The following is a 17,219-nucleotide window of genomic DNA, read 5'->3' on the forward strand; positions in this document are numbered from 1 at the left end:
CAAAAAACACAGTCAATAAGACAAAAAGACAGCCTAATGGATGGGAAAAGATCTTTACCAACCCCACATCAGACAAAGGACTGATCTCCAAAATATATAAAAAAAACTCAAGAAATTAGAGATGAAAATTTTAAATAACCCAATTAAAAAATGGTGTTCTGAACTAAACAGAAAATTCTCAACAGAAGAATTTCAAATGGCCAAAAGATACTTAAGGATTTGTTCAACTTCCTTAGCTATCAGGGAAATGCAAATCAAAACAACTCTGAGATACCATCTTACACCTGTCAGAATGACTAAGATGAAAAACACCAACGATAGCTTGTGCTAGAGAGGATTTGGAATAAGGGGAACACTCATCCATTGCTGGTGGGAATGCAAACTTATGTGATCACTTTGGAAATCAGTGTGGGGGTTTCTCAGAAAATTGAGAATCAAATCTACCCCATTATCCAGCAATTACACTCTTGGGAATATACACAAAAGATGCTCAATCATACTACATAAGCATTTGTTCAACTTTGCTCATAGCAGCATTATTTTTAATAGGCAGAACCTGGAAATAACCTAGATGCCCCTCAATGGAAGAATGGATAAAGTAAGTGTGGCACATCCACACATTAGAGTACTACTCGGGGGTAAAAAACAATGGCATCTTGAAGTTTGCATGCAAATTGATGGAATGAGAAAACACTATCCTGAGTGAGGTAACCCAGACCCCAAAAAATAAATATGGTATGTAGGCACTCATGAGTGGACCCTGGCTATAAACAAAGGATATTGAGCCTATAGTTCATGATCCTAGAGAAGCTAAGTAAAAAGATGAAGCAATACACACACACACCTGGAAATTGGAAACAGACAAGATCGCCTGACAAAATTTGGGAACGTGGGGGCAGGGGTAGAAGAAAGGGTAGAAGGGGAAAAGGAGGGGAGAAGAGAAGGTTTGGGGAGAACTTGAAGGAATGGGATAGTTGAGATGGAGGACGGACAGATATGAAAGCAAGGAAAGCGATATCTTGATTAAGTGAGCCATTATGGGGTTAGCAAGAAACCTGGCTCTAGAAAAATTCCCAGGAATCCACAAAGATGACCCCAGCTAAGACCCTAAGCAATAGAGGAGAGGATGCCTGATCTGGCCTTGCCCTGTAGTCAGACTGATGATTATCTTAAATATCACCATAGAACCTTTGTCCAACAACAGATGGAAACAGAGGCAATGACCCATATTGAAGCATTGGACTGAGCTCCCAAGATCCAGTCGAAGAGTGGAAGGAGTGAGAGTATGAGCAAGGAGGTCAAGACCATGAGTGGTTCATCCACTGAGACAGTTAGCCTGAGCTAATGGGAGCTCACCAACTCCAGCTGGACTGGTAGTGAAGGAGCATGGGATCAAACTAATCCCTCTAAATGTAGGTGAAATTCGGGGCAGACTGAGGGGCCAATGACAGTGTCAGTAGGATTTGTCTCTACTGGCTTTTTGGGATGCTATTCTCTTTTGATGTATACCTTGCTCAATCTAGATGTAGTAGGGAGGGCCTTGGACTTTCCACAGGGCAGGGTGCCTTGTCATCTCTTAGGATTGAAGTGGGGTTAGGGAGAGGGTATGTGAAGGGAGTGGGAGGAGGGGAGAGAGTGGAAATTTGGATTGATATTTTTTTAAAGTAATAAATAAAATAATAATTAAAAAATAAATGAATAAACAAATATCTGATGTGCAGGATATCTGATATATGACTCCTGTGAAAGGGTTGTTCAATCCCAAGGGGTCATGGCCCACAGGTTGCGAATTACATCATTATGTGGATTGCATTTAAATATTTGAGTATTAAAATAAACTTTGCATTGTTCTTCATATGTACACCTTAACAGAGTCATCAAAAAATTCTGTAAGATCCAACTGTCCTACAGTTTTTAATAAATATTTTTTCAGTGTAATTTTTTTTCAATTATTTTCCACTATTTTACAAAAGATTTTACCAGTTAGGTTAGGGTAGGGAGGGATTTATGACCTCAGTTGCTTCTGCTAGTATTGTACTTTGCACTATTCCTTAATAAAGAGCCAGACTTGTGAGATTACCTAATTGTGGCTTCCTTTTTCTTATTAAGAACATTAACAGCCAAGCCGTAGTGGCACATGCCTTTAATCCCAGCACTTGGGAGGCAGATCTCTGTGAGATCAAGGTCAGCCTGGTCTACAAGAGCTAGTTCCAGGACAGTTTCCAAAGCTGCAAAGAAACACTGTCTCAAAAAAAAAAGAAGAGGAAGAGGAGGAGGAGGAGGATGAGGAAGAGGAAAGAGAGAGAAGAAGAAGAAAGAAAGAAGAAGAAAAAGAAAAGGAAGAGGAGGAGGAGGAGAGAAGGAAGAAGAAGAAGAAGAAGAAGAAGAAGAAGAAGAAGAAGAAGAAGAAGAAGAAGAAGAAGAAGAAGAAGAAGAAAAAGAAGAAGAAGAAGAAGAATTTATTGATTCCGCAAAGGTCCAAAATAGGCAATAAAGTGAAATTTCCCGTTCTATCATGCCTGGTTAGCAGTGACTCAATGTTGATGCTAAAGTTTGAAAAATCTCACAGGTTATAAACAGCCTCTACCGTCCTGTTTACACTTAGCATGAGAGCCTTTCCATTCTGACTGAGTCTCACAAAAAATGTTATTTCTTAACATTCAATTCCAATATCGACACACTACAGACCTTTGTTTTATACATAATCCTTTCCAAACAGTCTTCTTCCTATGTAAGCTGACGGCCCTTTCTAAACTGAAAGAACCCGACATTATTAAATGCTATATATTCCTCAAGCCTTATGTGTGCAGCACAAAAATCTACATGTATTAGCACAACAAGCATTTGCTGGACTACAAAAATGTAACTGAATATATTCTTCTATGTGTCATGACACTACATTCAGAAAATGAACTGGCATTTCAGTTTCCTTTACTTGTACACTACATTTAATTTATACAGAAGTGGTAGAACATTTCAGGAACAGGCCTTAAAAACAGTTTGTGCTACATGACTTGTGACAGAGTCCTTAACAGAGAAATAGACATAAATGTAAACTACTTAGTAGCCATCAGCTAAAGGCAAAACTTGGTATTCAATGAGGAAACAGTCAAAAATACAAGGGTTTCCTTTTAGATCGTTGGAAAACCATGAAGGTTATGGTAAACTTTATTTTTCAAATAAGCTTTAAGCAACAGATAGTTTGGAATTTATAGATATTTAATGGGAACAGAAACAAATACTATTTTTAAATTTTAGCTTTAGAAATGGCAAAAAATGTAACTTCCTTTCTTCTAATAAAAAATCAAATATTTTATTAAATTTCTAACATTAAATTTTCATAAAATTCACAACCATAATTTACATATATTTGCATAGTAATAATTTATTATTCAACAAATATCACAAGAACACAATTTGTGTAAAATGCTTAAAATACACAAAAATAAATATAGGGGGCTGGAGAAATGGCTCAGTGGTTAATAGCATTTGTTGCTCCTGTAAAGGACGCAGGTTCAATTCCCAGTACTCAAACTAGCAACTGTCTGGATTCCAGTTCAAAAAAATCCAGCCGGGCAGTGGTGGCGCACGCCTTTAATCCCAGCACTCGGGAGGCAGAGGCAGGCGGATCTCTGTGAGTTCGAGACCAGCCTGGTCTACAAGAGCTAGCTCCAGGACAGGCTCTAAAGCTGCAGAGAAACCCTGTCTCGAAAAACCAAAAAAAAAAAAAAAAAAAAATCCAAAGTCCTCTTCTGGCTTCTGCAGGTACTACAGGCATAGTACACATACATCCATATAGGCAAAACACCCATGCATATATTATTAAAACAAATATTAAAATAAATAATAAACAAAATAAAGTGGTGAGTTGCAAGTACTACAGAAGGAAGGACTTTTGAGTCAGTTCTCTGCTCCCACCAGACTCATATGAGTTATGTCACCAGCACTGGATGGCTATCTCTTTTCTTTGTATTTTAAATTGTACTGAACAATACTGATCTTAAACTTTCCTTAGGTTACTTTTACATAGATGGGAGAGGAGGAAAGGAAGAATCAGAAAATGGAATGAAAGCAAAGAGAGCCTCTAACAGATGGAAGATGACAATCCATGAAGACCTCTAAAATGGGTCTTGTGTTGAGGGAGGAAGGACTTCTCAAAACAACTTAAGATACAGGCACAGGACCTCTGGAAACTGAGAAGCTTCTATAAGGCTTAGGATAGAGTCAATAAGACAAAATGGCAGCCTACTAAATGGGAAAAGATCTTCACTAATCCCACATCACACAAAGAACTGATCTCCAAAATATACAAAGAACTCAAAAACTAGACGCAAAATACAAAATAATCCAATCAAAAAATGGGGTACAGATCTAAACAATTCTAAACAAAAGAATTGCAAATGCCTGAAAGACATTTAAGGAATTGCTTTTCATCCTTAGCCATCAGGAAAAAGCAAATCAAAACAACTCTAAGATATTTTATATCTTATATCTTACTCAGAATGGCTAAGATAAAAAACATCAATGACAGTTTAAGCCAGAGAGGATGTGGAGTAAGGGGAGCGCTCCACCGTTGCTGGTGGGAATGCAAACTTGTACAACCACTTTGAAAATCAGTATGGCAGTTTCTCAAAATGTTGGGAATCAAACTACCTCAAGACCCATCAATACCACTCTTGGGTATATACCAAAAGATGCACACTCATACCACAAGGACATTTGTTCAACTCTGTTCACAGCAGCATTATTTGCAATAGCCAGAACCTATAAACAACCTAGGTGTACCTTAATAGAAGAAATGATAAAGAAAATGTGGTACATTTACACGATGGAGTACTACTCAGAAGTAAAAAAATAAAAAAAAAATTAAAAAATGACATCTTGAAATTTGCATGCAAATGGATGGGAAAAAAGCATCCTGAGTGTGGTAACCCAGCCCCAGAATGACAAACATGGTATGCACTCACTCATAAGTGGATGTTAGACATAAAACAAAGATAACCAGTCTATATAGCCCATGACCCCAGAGAAGCTAGATAACAAGAAGAACCCTAAGAACGACATACATGGATCCCCTTGGGAATGGGAAATAGACAAGATCTCCTGAGAAAATTGGGAGGGGAGAAGGAGGGCAGAAGAGGAGGTGGAGGGGTCAAGGGGAGGGATGAGGAGAATAAGAAGGAATAGGATGGTTGAGATGTGGGAAGGACAGAGCAAGGAAAGAGGTATCTTGATTGAGGGAGCCATTATGGGGCAAACGAGAAACCTGACACTAGGGAAATTCTCAGGAATCCACAAGAATGAACCCAGCTAAGACCCTAAGCTTTAGTCAAGAGGATGCCTGAACTGGCCTTCCCTGTAATCAGATGGACCTGATGACTACCTTAATTGTCATCATAGAACCTCACCCAGCAACTCAAGAAAGCAGATGCAGAGATTCACAGTTAAGCACTGGGCTGAGCCTCTGGAGACCAGTCCAAGAGTGGGAGGAGTGATAATATTACCAAAATGGTCAAAATTATGATGGGGATACCCACAGAAACAGCTGACCTAAGCTAATGAGAGCTCATTGACTCTAGACTGGCAGTGGGGGAACCTGAATAGAACCGAAGTAGGCGCTCTGAGTGTGGGGGACAATTGTGTGGCTAGGGCAGCAGCAGAGCCACTAGCAGTGGGACCAGGATTTACGCCTAGTGCTTGAACTGGTGGGTTGGAGCCCATTCTCTTTGGAGGGATACCTTGCTCAGTCTAGATATAGGGGGGAGGGTCTCGGTTACCCTCTCTGAGGAGTGGGGGAGGCCTGGGGTAAGGAAAAGGTGAGGAGAGCGGGAGGAGGGAAGGGAGCAGGAACTGGGATAGTTATTTAAAATGAAAAGAGATTTTTTTTGAGAATTCAACTCTTTATTGAAAATACAAGTTCTAAGGGTAAGGAATATAAGTATAAAAACTGGTTGTTGGTGACAGAAAAAAAAGCATCTGCATTTGTCTCCTGGGCAAGGATGAAACTCCAGGGTTCCTCCAAAATCTTCAGGGAAAGCTGAAGTTTTCTGCTCAGCAGGAGGAGTATTGCTGGGTCTTTATGCCTTTTGATATTTCCTGTATTTTTCTCTCTTCCTCTTAAACTAATTCTGCACTTTGATTTCACTCACACCGATGGATGCTGCCAGTTATTTTCTTGCTTTTGCAAAGTCAAAGATTGTTTTTTAAAGGATAAATTTAACTTTAAAAAAAAGAACAAGGCATGACTGAAGAACAAGAAGTTGATTACACTGCATTTGAAGGCCTGACTCAGAAATGGAATTAATTAGGGAATAGTGCGCCTAGAGAAACATTGGATTCTATAGTTATTCCAAACAAACTCATTCACTACAGTGACAACTGTGTCACTGTGATATATAACTATACTTTATACAATTCATTAGCTAAATACAGGAAATGGAATTCATTTAGTAATCTTCCATAACAAATTATCAATGAAACAAGTATTTCAAACATGAAACCAAAAGGTAAGGTGACATAAACAAATCCTATAATGAGAAAACTTTCCCTTTTCTATTCCAGGCTTTGAGATACACTGAATTCTATGTGAACAAGTTATGTCTGCTTGCAGTCAACATACTAGGAGAGAAAATTGATTGGTATGTGAAACCCAGGGATTTATTGATCTATGAAACACTGACTTAAGGAAATAATGATTTAAGAAATGATTCAGCTTAGCCTGTATTCACATATTCATACATACACACACACACACACACACACACACACACACACACACACACACACGCGCAATTGAATAAAATGGGTCATGAATTTGAGAGTAAGCAAAGGGGAATACATGGGAAAAGGTAGAAAGGGGAAAGGGAAGGGAAAATGATATAATTATACTTTAATTTCAAAAACTTCTTAAAGAAATGCATTAAACTGGACCTTAGGGGCTCAGTTCTCTGTTCCAATGTGGGTCTCTGTCTCTATCTCCATCCATGGCCAGACGAAGGTTCTATGGTGATATTCAAGATAGTAATCAGTATGACTACGGGACAAGGCCAGTTTAGGCACTCTCTCCTCTACTGACCAGGGTCCTAGCTGGGGACATCCCTGTGGACACCTGGGAACCCCTCTAGAGCCAAGCCTCTTGCCAACCCCAAAATGTCTCCCTCACTTAAGATATCTCCTTCCCTGCTCCTATATCTGTCCTTCCTCCATCTCAACCATCCCACTCCCCCAAGCTCTCCCCAACCCTCCCCTTCTCCCTTCTTTAACCCCCTCCCCCCTTCCCTGACTCCACCCCCACCCCCCATGCTCCCAACTTTTGCCTGGCGATCTTGTCTGCTTCCAATTTCCAAGAGGATACATACATATATATATATATATATATATATATATGTTTTTCTTTGGGTTCACCTTATTACTTAGCTTTGATGAATAGCGAACTATAGGCTCAATGTCCTTTGTTTATGGCTAGAATCCACTAATGAGTAAGTAAATATTATATCTGTATTTTTGGGTCTGGCTTATCTCACTCAGGATAGTGTTTTCTATTTCCATCCATTTGCATGCAAAATTCAAGATGTCATTATTTTTTAACACTGAGTAGTATCCAATGTTTAGATGTGCCACACTTTATGTATTCTTCCACTGAGGGGCATCTAGGTTGTTTCCAGGTTCTGGCTATTACAAATACTGCTGCTATGGACCGCAAGGGGTTGGTTCATCCACTGAGACAGTATGCCTGATCTAATGGGAGCTCACCAAATCCAGCTGGACTGGGACTGAATGAGCATGGGATCAAACTGGACCCTCTGAATGTGGCTGACAATCGGGACAGACTGAGAAGCCAATGATAATGGTACTGGGATCTGTCTCTACTGCATGTACTGGCTGTTTGGGATCCTAGTCTATTTGGATGCACACCTTCGTAAGCTGGATGGAGGGGGTTGAGCCTTGGACTTCCCACAGGGCAGGGTTCCCTGCCCTCTCTTAGGACTGGAGGGAGAGGGGGAGGGAGAGGTGGGAAGCGGGAGGGAAATGGGAGGGGAAGAAGTGGAAAATTTGAATGGTATTATTTATAAAGCAATAAAAAAATAAATTTAAAAAAAGAAATGCATTAAAAATTAAATCCTGTAAGTTTTATGACCACATAAAGAGAAAACAAGTTGTAATAGTGGAATTTTGTCTTACATTACTTGTTTGCCTGTTTGGGGTGTGTGTGTGTGAGTGTGTATGTGTGTGTGTGTGTGTGTGTGTGTGTGTGTGTGTGTGTGTGTGAGTGCATGTATACCACAAGAGTGTGGGGAGTCAGAAAACAACTAGAGGGAGTCAGCTCTCTCATCCCACCATATGGATTCTGACGGTCAATCTCAGATAATCAGGCTTGGCAGCAAGTGCTTTGCCATGTTGATCCATCTTTCCAGTCCATTAGGTTGATTTGCTATAAAAGATGAAGCATACAGTTTTGAGGAAAAAGAAGCAGAAGGCTACATAATATAGGTGTGTGCCAAGTACAGTAAGGTAGACTTGCTATGCAAGTACTAGACAGGCTGAGGCTGAGGAAGAAGATTTCAAGTTCAAGGCCAGCCTGGGCTATACTGTGAGTTTCAAGTCAGCCTCAACTACACACACATACACACACACAAACACACCAAAAAAAATGCCAAAAAATTGCACACGGTTATGTTTGTAGAATAACAACATATCTGAAGGAGCTGGTAAACATGGATTATAGAAAGGAATAAAACGTAAGTGTCATTTAAACACAAACACAAGCACTTTCCTAAGATAAGATTATTATCGTATAATTATTCTATAATGAAAACACCATAAATTTGCAGTATATAATTCAACTGGAAATGGGAAAGCATTTTAACATAAGCAGAAGTAATTCTGATCTCTGAATACATTTAAGTTACAAACAGTAAAGAATATTCAAGATTATATGTAACAACAATTAAAGAAAAAGAGGCCATAAATTTGGAAAAAGAGCAAGAGAAGATACATGAGGGTTTGAAAAGAAAAAAGGAAATGGGGGAAATGATGCCATTATATTACCACAAAATTAAAAAAAAAAGTTGAATAAACTAATGGGAAGTGAAGAACTGTTGAAGTTTTAACCTGAAATTACCTTGTCCCAAAATACAAGTTAGTCTGCACAGTACTGGAAATACTGCTTTAAAAACCAGACCACTGGGTCAGAAGACAGACAGCAGGAGTTTCAGGTACCAAATTTCTTCCCTCTAGATCCCCTATATCCAAGATGGAGGCACAGGAATTCTCCTGTGAACTGAACACAGGGGAACTCCATAGTCAAAAACGTAAGCTTAGCAAATCTGGTCTCACGGAAGTTCACAAGTAAGCTTGCCACCTTGGCCACCATTGAAGGGGGTTGGGGGTGTCTTTATTATCTTGACTAGGACACAAATTTGCCAAGTGCCTTAGAAAGGGGGCACAACACTCTCCGCCCTTAAAGCCTGTGAGAACATAGTACAATGTCTCTGTAAAGAAACTTTAGAACAGAAAGTCAAAACTTTTCCTCAGACATGCAGAAATGCAAGAGACATAAGAAAAAAACTGTCTCATCGTATTTGATCTCTTCACACTACAAAATGCCCTCCACGTTATTTTTTAACTAACAAATGTATTAAAAGGTCAATATACTCTCGGGGGGTGGGGGGAGTGGTTATCTCAGTAGCATATTAAACAAATGTGTCTATATATGTTTTACTAAAAATATGTGATACTGAATAAATGAAATACTTAGTTCTGATGAAAATTCACCAAAATGACAAATGGCACTTTTCTTTGGTGAGACAATGTAAGACACCCAGTTTTCAAAGGCCAAATACATTACCAAGTTAGAGGGAAGGAAGAACAGCTCAGTCTAACTATCTTAATAGCAATCATCAAATCAATAAAGACTTAAAAGTAATGCCCATCTTACTGGCACAGTGGAAGATTCAATCTTTTAAGAAATATTACCAAAAAATGGTAAAATTTGGTGTAAATTTGCTTTTCCGTAGAAACAACTTACTGGAAAATACCAAAGTCATATGAAGGATATGTCAGTATAAAAGCAGAAGCTTTCGAATTAAAAACATTCTTCTAGTAAATGACTGAAAATTACCAAATACAAAAGGAAAACTTATTTTAGAAATGACTTTTTATAGAAAGAGTATGTAAGCTGCTGCACTGTCCAAACCATTGTTCCTGGTACTCTGAACTGGAAAATGCAGTAAAAATAATATCTATGCCATACCTCCACCTTCAAATTAAAAAAGGCAAAGCAGCAATATCCTTGACATACCTCACCCAGAGCTTCGTATCTTTTCTGGTTCCACCTGTGTAAGTCTTCATGGTAGTTAAAAACAAATGGTTCCCCAGTTTTTATGTGTCTTAACTGCCCCTCTAAAAGACAACAAGCAATATTCCAATGATTTAGAATATATCTTAAATAATATGGAACTTACAATAAATAATTATAACTTTTTTAAATATTTGATTTCTTCCTAAATTTTTGTTTTCAAATGCCAATATAATAAACCTATTCAGTATATAAAAGAAGGATCCCTAGGAATTTAAAAGCTAGTCTTGATCTTCATCTCAATATTTTAAAGCAAGCTGACACTACTTTAAGGCTACTAAGAACACCTACCAGATAATGCCATTAGCATGGCCTCAGACTTGAAGTTTAGCGGCTACCTGGGAGACAAATTTTCAACAAATGTTGAAAATTTAAGCAATTTTCCAGAAAGTTAGATAGTAATGAAAGAAAATCAGCAATGCAAAGCTGCCATCTGGGATGTATATGAACAGTGAGGTCCAGAATGATGTGGGAACATAAGCATGCACTGTGCAGTTACCTAGGACAGAAGGGGTTCAGAGCCTTGAGGAACAGTTTTCTATGAGTCCCTAAAATAAGCTATCAATGGAGACCGGAAAGGAGGAGGAGAGCTAACACCAATTGAAACTATCCAAACCTTCCTGGACTGCATTTTCTGACACAGAGCAAGTAAGGTCCAAATGAGGCATACAGGGCTCCACGCACCAGTAAGCCTTTGGTCATAATATTCCCATCCTGTATGTTAAAGAATTATAGTGTGGTAGTCTTCATGGAAACATGCCTCAAATATCAAAAACATGTTTCTTTATCATGAGCAATGCTAAATTAACCGTCTAGATCATAGTATTCCAAAAAAACTCTCCTTGTGGAAAACATTAAACTTTATTTACTAAAAGGTTTAATTATCAGCCTATTTACAGTGAGAAAAGACAGACCATCTGCCCCTTGCTTTCAACGGGAAGAGTCTAGTAACCAGAAGAAACACAGCCCACAAGGCAATGGCTTTAATCCTTTCTCACGAATAGGCAATGAAGGATTACTATTTATACATGTTGTGTCATAAGATATTCTTTATAAAAAATAGTATCTGAAAGTGATCAAAGTTTCCACTATCATCTTTTTTTTGTTTTTTTTTTTTTTTGTTGTTGTTTTTTTTTTCGAGACAGGGTTTCCCTGTAGTTTCTAGAGCCTGTCCTGGAACTAGCTCTTGTAGACCAGGCTGGCCTCGACCTCAGAGATCCGCCTGCCTCTGCCTCCCAAGTGCTGGGATTAAAGGCGTGCGCCACCACCGCCCGGCTTTCCACTATCATCTTTAACTCATGAGTATGCAAGTATACATGGGCAGAAGAGAGGCCCCTTCCTTACACCTGTAAGTGTAAGGGGGACACACTAACACAGTGATGAGCAATCACCATCTGGAATTAAAACGCAATAGATAGAAATGACAACTACATGCTACCTGCCCAAAACAGTAAAAGCCTTCAAATACAATAGTGTATTGTGGCTCAGGTATAAAGATTATTTTATCCCAAACTTAAAAAGATTTTAAACAAATATTTTCCTGAAGAATAATGAAATACTGGGTACTCTGCTTTAAAATATTGCCACATATAATGACTACTAGTCACCTCATTTGAAATAGCAGGTTAAAGAATGCGCCTTTCTTAGGAGTTTCTAGTTAGATACCAGAGTAGAATGCTCAAAGTAAAAATGTATAAATGAAGTCAAATTATTGTCTTTTAATTTATGAGATTTGTAAACTACAGAAAACTGTCTCCTAATTCTTTTATTAGAGTGAAGGAGTTCACTATACAAAGATAAGTCATGATTTCCCCAAAATCCTGCAAAATATTCTACTTAGGTAGGTGAGAGTAACTAATATGTTTCCTATGATTCTATAAACACTGTTAAGTAAATTATACATACACTTATATGTGTGTATAATGTACAGCACTTACTTTCATTAAAAGCATATTCAAATCCTTCCAGCGTGTCAGGAAAATCAAGAGGTGGTTCGTCCTTTTTCATGAGTTCATCCAAATCAATCCTAGACAGCAAATCTAAAAACAAAGTGACAGGAACCGACATGAGACTTACTCAGGTTCATGGTTCACTGAGAATACAAGTGAAGGCTGCATTTTTAATTGCTTTAAAGTATTCCTTTATTCTAGTAGATTAATTTTATCTGCTATTTTAACTGACAATGCTATTAAAATATAAGTTCCAAAAATTCTGTATTTTGATCTAACACAGTATTAACACAAATACCTTCCAAATCGTAATCCCCTAAGTAATCACAACACAGATTCTCAAAATAATCTACTAACTTTTCCCCTTCAAAATAGCTATTTGTTTGTACCTCATTAACCTAGTCTATGGTTTCAAGTTTCAGATATTAATGTAACATTTCAAAGACCACAAAATTTTACTATAAATGAGCTATAGTTTGTGAACAGAACTAACTGTAAATACAAAACTGATATCATTATATATTAATACATTTTATGAGAAATATTAAAATGAGACATGTTGACCAGAAATGCCTAGTTGATACTAAAACAGTTTCTATTCTTCACAATATTGAATTTCACACGTCAAGAAAGGCAGCCAGGCAGGTGTGCTGGGGCATGCCTTTAATCCCTGCACTAGGGAGGCAGTAGGGAGGCCAAGAATACTCACAGCAACTTCATACAAACAAAAACAACAACAAAAAAGGTCCAAAGGCTGTTTTATTAAATAAATAAACTAAATTTATACTTTGTTTCTGGAATAATTTCCTGCAGATGGAAAAGTTGAAAGATGGTAGAGTGTTTGTAGCCCCTTAGCCGATTTCCTAAACAGACAGCAAGTTCCATCACCAGTTTGTCCACCTAGAACACTGCACTAAACTCTTCCAAGTATTTTCTCACAGATGCCTTTGATGTGAAAGTATCTAATATTTTCTCCTAAAAGATCATTTCTGTCTGCTTCTTATGGTGTCCTAGTTTTCTGAAGAAGCATCACAAAGATGACTACAGTCCTTACCACATGTTAAAGAGAATATGCCATGCACAGAACGTCACTGATATCTACCCTTCATCAGCTGGATGAGGTTTGGCAGGCTTCTCCACTATGATGTCAGTTTTTCCTTTGCATGGCCTGTCTTTAGAAGTGACAGTCCCACTGGCTTTCAGGTGACAGCAAAGGAGTCATGCTCTCTCTCCTGAAGTAAGAAACACTGACACACATCACTGGGCACTCTTCTACACTGACACATCACTGGGCACTCTTCGGTGTGAAAGTCAGCCTTACTTTCTCCCTTTCACAATCACTCCAGCATTTATTAACAGCAAACAACCCAGGAATGCTTACTATATATTCTAAGTTACAACCCAACACTACAACATTTACTTTTTTTTATAAATAGTACATTCTTTTGATTGTCTCTTGTTCCCCTTGGATAAGATTTCATCTTCTTGATATTGAAAGGTTTTGAGATCTTCTTCCTTTCTTGTTGTTACCAAGCATACAGGTTTATCTTGTATCTTCTCTGCTCCAACCCTAAAATACTTTGTCAACAGAGTCTTTAACAATAGCTTAGATCCCGGCACACTGCCTCAAAAGTTTGAGGCAGAAGAATCTTGAGTTCAAGGCCAACCCAGGATGCACAAATAAAATCAATACACGTGACGTTGTGAAAACCCTGAGGGCTAGATATTTAGCACAATGGTACACTTGTCTGGCATTCAATAGGCCCTAGAATCCATTATTGGTAAAAGTAACAATAACAATAAATAAAGTAAAAAATAAACTGCACTTAATGTGATGAACTCTAATGTGCGTGACTACTGATGCCTAAATTTTACAAATGTGCAAAAGCAATGCCAGACATTAATAACATGGAAAATTGTGAGACAGAGAGATGTTGCTATGCATGGCAAGTCTATTATCTGCTTATGAGAATTAATTTTATGTGTCAACCTATGGTGCCCAGGAACTTGGTCAAACACTATTATAGACATTACCATAAAGATATTTTTAGATGTTTCTTTTTCTTCTTTCTCTTCTTTCTTTTCTTTTAGTTTTTTATAACATGGTATCTCCGAATAACATCTCTAGCTGTCCTGGAACTCGATTTGTAAACCAGGCTGGCCTTGAACTCAAGAACACAGAGATCTGTCTGCCTCTTCCTCCTGAGTGCTAGGATTAATGGTATGCACCAGCACTGCCTGTATTCTTTTAAGCCACAAACCTGGGATTGATGGAGGACTTCCATTGGTTAATTAATAAAGAAACTGCTTGGCCCAATAGGTCAGAACATAGGTGGGTGGAGTAGACAGAACAAGATGCTGGGAGTGAGGCAGATGCTTCAGGCAGTCACCAGAGGCAGTCGCCATAGTCAGTCACCATGCTTCTCCTCTCCAAGACAGATGCAGGTTAAGATCTCTCCTGGTAAGTGACCACTTCGTGGTACTATATAGATTACTAAATATGGGTTAAAGCAAGATGTGAGAAGTTAGCCAATAAGAGGCTGAAACTAATGGGCCAGGCAGTGTTTAAATGAATACAGTTTCCGTGTAATTATTTCAGGTGTAAAGCTAGCCAGGTGGCGGGACGCAGCCCCGCCGCACCATCTACATGGGATCAATAACATAAGTGAACTATATCCAATAAATGAAGGTTTTCTTGTGAACTCAGATTTAAGACTGAATTCTGAACTTTTCCCTGAACTTCAAACTCCCAAGTGGCTCTACAGTTTCTCATTCTATTTTCCTCTTTGCATCTCTCCTCCCCGCCCCATCTCACTCTCCCCACTTCCCACCCATGGAATGTAAATGTACATATGCATATATATGTACACATACATATTGAGTCATCACTATATTAAATCACTTCAAACGCAGACCCCATATATAACAGTACATGCCATAAACAGTTAATATGGAATAGGCAATATCATATAAATTTGTTTATATACATTCTGATGTTTACACAATTATGAAACTGCTTAACAACACATTTCCTGGTCTTAAGTATACATAACTTTGTGGGTATAAAATTCTATTCATTTTGCTTCTCTATAAAACCCTGACTAAACAGTTCCTCAATTTTTATAACCTAAAAATTGCTCTAAAAGTCAACTCTTTTAATAAAAAAAGAACTAGTTAAATGAAAGAAGGAAAAAGTACAAGCCAAATAAAGAAGAGAAGGTACACCAGCACAACATAACTAACAGTGTGCACAGCTACAAAGCATAAGTAAAGAAGAGAAGGTACACCAGCACAACACAACTAACAGTGTGCACAGCTACAAAGCATAAATAAAGAGGAGAAGGTACACCAGTACAAGACAACTAACAGTGTGCACAGCTACAAAGCATAAATAAATGGCCTTTATGCCCCAAATAAAAAGCTATTCCACAAAAACTCAAGAGTTATTTTTATGATAGGACACAAAAAGACATAAAACTGAAAGTAAAGGGACTGGAAACACTAACATATTAACACTAATCAAAATTTAATCTGCAGTTGCCATATTATTACTAGAAAAGGTGCACTCCAGGGAGGTAAAAAGAAAATACATAAGAGAACTAGAAACATGCATAATGAGGAAGGGTAAAATCTTCAGAAGCATGTAACAATCTGAACCGTGTCTATACCAATGTTGAGGGAAACCAGAAAGAGCTAAAACAACTAGAAAGGAAAAAAAGTCCATAATTAAAGGTGGAAGTTTCAGTACCTTTTCATATTGATGAACAGAGAAAGAACACAGAAAACAGAAAAGGGCATAAAAGACTAAGTATCAATTCAATCTAAGTTATTTATATAAATCACTAAATAGCCATTTAACATCCTCTTATGTTCCAAGTACTCATTACTAATTTTAATTAAATTTAAAATTACAATATAATTATGTCACTTTCACCTTTCCCTATTCTCCTTCTAACCCCTCCTATATCCCATCCCCCTAAGCCTTTCCACCTCAGTCTCTTATTATGGCTACACACACACACACACACACACACACACACACACACACGTATATAAATACAGCCCACTGAGTCACTTAGTATGGCTTGTGTTTACAGGATGTCATGGCTAAGCCAATTAAGGGGCTTATCTCTGGAAATGCTAATACTCCCTCCCTCGTCAGTCACTGGAAACTTAGCCAACTACCTGGGACTAGTGGGGTCATAGATGCCAGAGCAGCATAATTCCCAACTGCATTCTAAACCTTATACCCACAGATGAGTGCATCTCTCGCCCCTTACCAAAGAAGCGTCTCTTTTCAGAACACAATAGACCACAATGCAAAGATCAACAGACCACAGATGCTGGAGTCCAGCATCAATGGGGAGAACTACAACGCAGCTCATGCACCTAAGACTCTGGGAACGTCCAGGAAGGGGGCCAAATGATTCTAAGAGCCAGTGAACCACAAAGACTGCTGTGACATTGTCTCCTAGAAACAACAGAAAGGCTTTGCCCACAGTACCTCAACAGTATGGCTGCCTAAACAAGACCTGAATATTATGAATAGGCATGCTACCTCAGAAGAAGGATTCCATCTCTTGAGAAAGAACTATGGGCAAGTCAATACCTCTGTAAAGGGCACAGGAAACATTCACAAAATAGCTGATATTCCAGGCTATAAAATAAGTCTCAGTGAATTTTTAAAAATGAAAATCATATAAACCAACCCATTAACCAACATAACAATAATCTAAAATTCAATGAAGGAAATCTCTCGAAAAAAAATTTAATTCTGAGCTGGGCGTGAAGGCACACTCCTTTAATCAATGCCACCACTCCAGAAGCAAAGGCAGGACATCTTTCTGAGTTCAACAGCAGCTGGTTTACACAGTAAGTTCCCAGTACACAGTGAAACCCTGAGTAAAACAAAC

The 17,219-nt window shown here is 38.3% G+C and overlaps 1 protein-coding gene across 8 annotated transcripts in view; it reads right to left on the reverse strand.

Annotated features, from left to right (window-relative positions):
- The window catches only part of Fam172a (family with sequence similarity 172 member A), a 442,895-nt gene that overhangs the window by 389,830 nt on the left and 35,846 nt on the right, over positions 1-17,219 (reverse strand). For 7 of the 8 annotated variants that reach the window (XM_038321142.1, XM_038321147.1, XM_038321141.1 and 4 more), the window contains 2 exons: positions 12,295-12,396; positions 10,301-10,401 (listed from right to left, as the gene is read on the reverse strand). In XM_038321142.1, the coding sequence (XP_038177070.1) occupies positions 10,301-10,401; positions 12,295-12,364 (171 nt within the window). In that variant the 5' untranslated portion in view covers positions 12,365-12,396. Of the gene's footprint in view, positions 1-10,300; positions 10,402-12,294; positions 12,397-14,567; positions 14,691-17,219 lie in introns of those variants that run through there. The other variant, XM_038321144.1, reaches the window with a different exon arrangement.

The sequence above is a fragment of the Arvicola amphibius genome, chromosome 3 (genome assembly GCF_903992535.2).
Source record: "Arvicola amphibius chromosome 3, mArvAmp1.2, whole genome shotgun sequence".
Lineage (NCBI taxonomy): Eukaryota > Metazoa > Chordata > Mammalia > Rodentia > Cricetidae > Arvicola > Arvicola amphibius.